At 38.7% G+C, this 7,301-nt stretch overlaps 1 protein-coding gene across 1 annotated transcript in view; it reads right to left on the bottom strand.

Annotated features, from left to right (window-relative positions):
- Nucleotides 1-772: 772 nt before the first annotated feature.
- Nucleotides 773-7,301, bottom strand: part of acss2l (acyl-CoA synthetase short chain family member 2 like) — a 20,973-nt gene continuing 14,444 nt past the window's right edge. The window contains exons 15-18 of the mRNA XM_067452816.1: nucleotides 4,977-5,045; nucleotides 3,109-3,285; nucleotides 1,406-1,480; nucleotides 773-1,330 (exon numbers count right to left, since the gene is read on the bottom strand). Coding sequence (XP_067308917.1) covers nucleotides 1,203-1,330; nucleotides 1,406-1,480; nucleotides 3,109-3,285; nucleotides 4,977-5,045 — 449 coding nt within the window. The 3' untranslated portion in view covers nucleotides 773-1,202. The remainder of the gene's footprint in view (nucleotides 1,331-1,405; nucleotides 1,481-3,108; nucleotides 3,286-4,976; nucleotides 5,046-7,301) is intronic.

Raw genomic sequence — 7,301 nt, 5'->3', positions numbered from 1 at the left:
CGCTTATGCCGGCCCTGCTTGTATTGCACACAATTCTTCATATCAGATAAAACTAAATTAGAAAAATCTCAAAAACACAAAACAAACAGGATGCAGACGAGTCTGCAAAGTAACAAAATAAACGAATCGCTGATCTCCTTTGTGAAATGAAATAATGGCGTGTTTTTACATTGCCCTTGTCTATATACAATTGGTTTTGGTGATATGAAATGCTGTTAGAATGGTTAGCATGTTGCTAATACATTGGGAAAATGATTAGCATGTTGCTAGCGTGACGTAACACATTAGCATATTGTTAAAATGATTTAACATTTTGCTTGCATTTTTACATGTTACTAACGTGATTTAACATGTTAGTATGTCGATCTAAAATGTTAGCTTTACTTAGGACATCGTAAACATGCTTTAGCATGGTGTTAGCATTTTGCTAGGATGATTTAACACGTTATTTTGCTAATGTGATTTGGCACGATTTAACATTTTGTTAGCATGATTGATGTTGTTAACATTTTTGTAAGCATGATTTAACATGCTAGTTGTATTTAGCTCATGGTGTTTTAACATTATTAGCATTTTTCTATCATGTTAATAACACACTGTTAACATGATTAACATGCTGTTACGTTATTTAGCACGTTAGCATTTTACTAACATGATTTTCCACATTGCTAGCATTATTTAACATGTTCGATTTATTTATCACATTATACGTTTTAACATGTTGATAAAACATTGGTAACATGTTAAGCATGCTGATAGTATTATTTAACATGTTGTTAGCATTTTGAATAAGATGTTTTAACACGTCAACATGAGTTATGCTGCTAGCATGATTTAACATGTTAACATTATTTAGCACATTGTTAGTATGTTGCTAGCATGATTGGCTTTTTGTTGGCATTTTGCTAGCATGATTTATAATGCAGTTAGCATTTTTAATTCAGTGGAGAAACTTTTGTTAATGAATTAAATCCAAAAAAGAAAATCAGGACGGGGCAAATACTTATGGCACTGTAAAACATTACAAAAAAATAAAACACATTGGGAAGTTTCGTGTCTTGAGGTGAGCTTTCCAGGCAACTTTTTTTTGACCTCATTTATGGGCAGAGTTGCACCGTTCAGATCTGATCTAGGAGAACCAGCGGCGGTTCTGAGCCCAAACCTAAAGTCTTTAATGCACACTGGGTGACAGGGTGTCCCGCTCACGCCGCCGCCTCACACCTTTGGCTGAACAGCACCTCCACGACCTTGGGGTCGGCCAGAGTTGAGAGGTCACCCAGGTCTTTCTCGTTGCGTGCGATTTGTCGCAGAACTCGCCGCATGATCTTACCTGCTGGACAGGAGGAAGCCTTGAGTTTCAGGAGCGAAAGCAAATGCAAGGAGGAATTGAGAATGATCCCAGTACCTGAACGTGTTTTGGGGAGACCTGGAGCATTCTGGATGAAATCTGGGGTGGCTATTGGTCCGATCTTCTCCCTCACTGAACGACAAAACATCCACACAGAAGAAAGTGAGTAAGTGTGAAACAGATTCAGATTCTAATATCTATGTAAGGAATAAATGACTCCGGGCCGTTGAATTATTAGAAAGTAATGTGCGGTCGATACACCTCGGGTGTGCATTACTTTACTAATAATGGATGGTTGTCAATTATTCCGCTCATACTATACGGTTACCACACCTCAAAACATTGTTCAGATGATGTATTTCAACACATTTGTCAGGTTATTGTCCTTAAAACACTCTTGTGTGCCGGACTAATTTCTTACGCATCTCATCCCAAGCCTCTGCTAATTTAAAAACTTTATTTTAGAGCTCGTAACGGAGGCTTGAGCACTTGAGCACCCTTCGCCGGGAGTTTGATTGACAGATGATCTGACCAATCATAAACCGTGATCTGCTGAATCCGCCATTTTGTCCGACAAAGCAGTCTGTGGAGTTTGTAGAGTAACGTTGGCGGACTTCAACTTGAAAAACGATGTGCACTGATGTCTTTCTGCGGTTGAAACATTAATTCTTATGTTCATTCATGTTTATTTTATGCTATAAATGAACTAGAAGGAAGAGATGATCAGTTCACGAGCAGCTTTAACTGAGGAGCTACAGAAATCTGTCACGACACCTTTAAAGAGCCATAAAATGGTATTTATTATTTCAATTTCTTTTAAAAATATGACAATTTGAAAGTTGAGACTGTTTCATACCAAAAGAAACCTGCCCTGTCCTGTCTGTCGGTGTGTTGTCAGTGTCCTCTTTGCTCTGCAAATGTATTTTTCACTGCGTAAGAACATGATGTGTGGCGAAAGAGTCCCATGGTTTTGTCGGATGTAGCAACAGTAACTAAAGGGGGGCGGGTCTTTGCGAACAGTCAATTATTAATGAACACTACAGGGCTGTTAAATGCTTGAATCTGATTGGTTGACGAATGTTGTAAGATGTGCAGTTATTTTCAGGGAAACGCACGGCTAAAGTAGTTCCAGCAGTTCATGACCGCATTACAGTTCCGTATCACTCCACCAAATGATTTCAGTGATTTTAAAGGTCCTTACAGATAGCAGATTAATGCAGTTATTAATACAGTTAGTATAGAGAGACATATTAAGTGTGTGTGAATGAGCTGAGTCTGTGTGACTCTCAGTGTTTGGCAGCAGTTAATTAATAGTGAATTAATATATAGTGTCTCAATTAATAGTGAAACTGTAAGTTTATCTACTTCAAGAACAGCGCCGTTATTCCCTTGCCAGTGAGAAATGTCACGTAGCTTGTAACTATTTTACTGATAAACTGTGCGAGTGTGTGTCTGTAATGTGTGTGGTCGTTTGAGTTGGAAATAATTTGTGGATTTTATCCTATTGTTCACTATATTTGCTCGGTCAGTGTCGCTGTGTGTTTTTCATTCTTTTGCTGTTGTCGGCTGTAAAGCCCTTTGAAATCACTGAAATCATTTGGCGGAGTGATATGAAAATGTAATAGGTCAAGAATTGCTGGAACTACTTTAGCCGTGTGTTTCCCTGAAAATAATTGCACACCTTAGAACGTTTGTCAACCAATCAGATTCAAGCATTCAACGGCCCTGTAGTTTAACAGTGTATAATCTAATCCTCTGACCTTTTCTCTTGAGTTCGTCCGTCAGTGTGCGGTTGAACTCTTTGTGCTCTTTCAGCGTGATGAAGCAGTACAGACACTCTCCCTTCACCACATGAGGCCGACTGACGACTGCAGCTTCAGCGACTGATGGGTGTTCAGACAGAGCCGCCTCTACTTCAGCTGTGCTCAACAAATGACCTGAGAGAAGAGACGGGACGGCTGTAAACACTACCCTTCAAAGGTTTGGGGTCAGTGAATTCACTTTTATTCTGCAAGGATGCATTAAAGGTCCCGTTCTTCGCGTTTCCAATATTCAAACTTTAGTTAGTGTGTAATGTTGCTGTTAGAGCATAAATAATACCTGTAAAATTATAAAGCTCAAAGTTCAATGCCAAGCGAGATATTTTATTTAACAGAAGTTCCCGTTCAAAGCCTACAGCGAGCGGCCGGTTTGGACTACACCGCTGCACTTCCTGCTGTAGTGACGTCACTAGAACCGTCTGTTGACTAACTCTCCGCTCACAAGAACACGCAAAATAGGGGGCGTGGTCTCGTTGCTCTCGCATGTGGAGAAGAGCGCGCATTCAGCGCTTGCATCTCCGCATTATGGTAAGAGGCGGGACCTTTCCAGGCAAAGTGCGCTAAGCTGCTGTCCCATCACAACACGGGAAGCGCTGGCCCAATCAGAACTCGTTACGTGTTTCTGAAGGAGGGACTTCATAGAACGAAGAAATCATCAGGCCGTTTTTAGGACAGAGGAAACAGCGCTGTACAGGTAAGTCAATTGTGTGAAAAATACTGTTTTTTTACACGCGAAACATGAACTCATGTTATATTGCACACTGTAAACATAATCAAAGCTTCAAAAACACACGAAGAACGGGACCTTTAAAGTGATCAAAAGTGACATTTATAGATTCTATTTTAAATAAATGCTGTTCTTTTAAACTATTTATATAAAGCAGCACAGCTGTTTTCAACACTGAATTCTGAAGGATCATGTGACACTGAAGACTGGAGTAATGATGCTGAACATTCAACTTTGATCACAGGAATAAATTATACTACTTTAACATATATTCAAATAGTAAACACTTATTTTAAATTGTAATGATATTTCACAACATCACTGTCTTTATTGTATTTTTTTATCAAATACTTTTCTTTCTTTGTGATGTTTTACAGATCCTGAATTTCTCTTTTTTTTTGCATTTTTACACACACACACACACACACACACACACACACACACACACACACACACACACACACACACACACACACACACACACACACACACACACACACACACACACACACACACACACACACACACACAACCAGCATAGTACAAAATATATATTTTCAATGTAATTATTTTGTGCTACGCTGATTTGAAAATAATTAATAATACAAAAATATATGTCATCTAGTACCCTTAATGTTAACTAACCCTAATTTTCACTTAAATAGATGTCCTGTTTTTATTTTGCACATATTTTGAATACGTATTATTTCATGAAATAATACGTATTCAAAATATGTCATAAAATGTCATACACTGTCAGAAAAAAAGGTACGGCGCTGTCAAAACTGGGGCAGTACCCTACGGTTCAAAAGCGAAAAGGAAAGAATATATCATTTTAAAGTAGTGATAAGTTACTAATATGTACCATGTAGGTGTAAGTAAGGTACAAAGATGTACCTTTTAACTTTTGTAGCTTAGGTTACTGCCCCAGTGACAGTGATGTACCTTTTTTGGGAGGGTATTATGGAAGTTAAATTCATCTTGAATGCCATTTCAATACTGTCATTAAGAAAAAGAAATATAATATGGCATGTGTAAGCAGCAGGTAGCAGCACTGAAACAGCATCGCTCAGGGTCTCACCGGAGACGTTCAGCATGTCGTCGATCCGGCCGGTGATCCAGTAATATCCGTCCTTGTCCCGTTTGCAGCCTGAGGACACAAGGACACTGAGTAACAGTACAGGCATTCAGTAACTCATTCAGCAACAGGTCAGTCTCTGCTGGATGGTGGCCGGAGTTGTGCAGAATTCTGTGACTCTAGTAGGCGCTGTATTGCACTAATCAAACCTACTCCTAAACCCAATCCTAATCCGAAACCTACCGTCACTACAGCGCTTACTAGTCCCATAATTCGGCACCTCTTCACCAGTAATGTACTAAAACATGAAGCAACTGGATGTTACTCAGTCAGGCTAATATTTGGATGTAACATGTAAAGTAATGCATTAACTTTCAAATTTACATCATAATATATGTTACTTTTACATAAATAAACAAATAAATAACTTGAATGTATTTCTTTTTTATCTACTGATGAATGCAATTTGACTTTTAAAGACATGCAAGCAAAGCATAATGCTCCTCATTTAAAGTCACCATGTTATCAAAATGTAAAAAATATATTTTTTATGGAATATTGCAGAATTGTAAATGACTTAACCATGCACATCTTTAAAAAAGAAATGTATTCATGTTCCTTTAGTCAAAATAACTTCTCTTCTCTAATGAAGAGGGCGGGGCAACCTGTCACTGTCACTCACATAAGATCGACCAATAGCAAACCACAACCATCCAATCAATTCCTCATTGACAGAATCAAGCCATTTGTTCTTGTTCCGGAAGCGTTTAACTCAGATATACGTCACAATAGAGAAGAAAAGACTAGTGCAACTTCTGTTTCTTTAATTAAGATATAGCAACACAAAACTCCATGTGTGTCGTAATTTGTCACTTAGATTAGATTTTAATCTCTTTGCTTTTTGGAATAAACGTATAATGTAACCTTACCTTTAGAATGTACATGATAATACCAGAGTTATTTTTTATTTTTATTTTATTAGTAACATTAAAAGTCCCATTCCAGACTTTTCTTTTTGAGGAAACTGAGATCATTTAATGCTAGCACAAAGCTTTTAAATGTTTTTTAATCAAGGGATTTTAGCTAGTGTTCTTTTTTATGCTGTACTTTGCTGGTGGGGAGCATACCTGTTGAGGACAAAAACAGGATTAATAAGCTGATTAAGAGGGCTAGTTTGATTATTGGTCTTAGTCCAGACTTTCTGGAGGTCACCGTGGAGAAGAGGGTAAAGTCAAAACTAAAAATAGTTTTGTTTTTTGAAGGCCATCCACTTCACAATATATTTAAATGTCTTAGAAGTTCATTCAGTGAATGACTGGTAATGCCTCGGTGCTCAAGTGAACGACTGAGAAGGTCTTTTGTCCCTGCAGCTGTTAGATATTTCGATGAACACCATTAAAGCTACACTGTGTAACATTTTTAGTTTATTCTTAGCTAAAAACAATTAGTTATTTCAAAAATATATGTGCTCATTAATGTATATTTACTTCTTTCATGTGATAAAGTATACTCATAAGTTTATAATATGCCATTGGAAATACATACGGGTGAGGGGTTCGAATGCCGGTCGCCATGTTGCCCCTCCATCTTTAAAGTACAGTAGCCAAAGAGGGACATACCCATAAATTCAAGCTTCGCCTTTCGCGTTTTAACACTCGATGGCACCGTGTCGAATGTGAAGAGGGGGATTGCCATGATAATCTTGGACTGAATCGGCCACCGTAGGAGTTAAAACGAAATCAGAATTGAGAGGAACAGAAACTATTATTCACTGGATGGTCATATACCTTTACACCGCTAGATGGGGGAAAATATCACAGTATAGCTTTAATGTATGTCTATGTATATATGTATCATGTCATCTTAATTAGGTATTAATAGTTTCTTATTTTATCTGTGTTAACTGTGTGTTGAGTTTGATGGTTGTATTGTCGAAGTTTGTGGCAAATCAGTTTCCCTAACGGGATTAATAACTGTGGCAAGGGGGGCGTGGTTCAGCGAGGTCTGCAGCGGGAGAGAGAGCCGCGGGACAAGCGGTAAGTGAGTGGGTTGGAAGCAGATTAATAACACCTGTCTCTTGTTCTAGTAATGAGCGCGGAGAGGGTATAAAACATCGGTGGAACCGGAGATCGAGGAGAGAGAGAGATTGGACGGTTGATGCGAAACCCCAGAGACTGAGTTACCGGAAGCCGGAAGTGCCGACCCGGAAGTGATCGAGTGTCTATGAGAATCCACACCGCAGTGTGTGTTGTTGCAGTTATTACAAGTTTTGAGTTATAATAAAGAAGCATCAACCGTCCAGCCGACCCCCGTGTCCTCTTCCTTCCT

This window comes from Pseudorasbora parva, chromosome 9, assembly GCF_024679245.1.
Source record: "Pseudorasbora parva isolate DD20220531a chromosome 9, ASM2467924v1, whole genome shotgun sequence".
Classification (NCBI taxonomy): Eukaryota; Metazoa; Chordata; class Actinopteri; order Cypriniformes; family Gobionidae; genus Pseudorasbora; species Pseudorasbora parva.
This window is presented reverse-complemented; position numbering and strand designations above follow the sequence as displayed.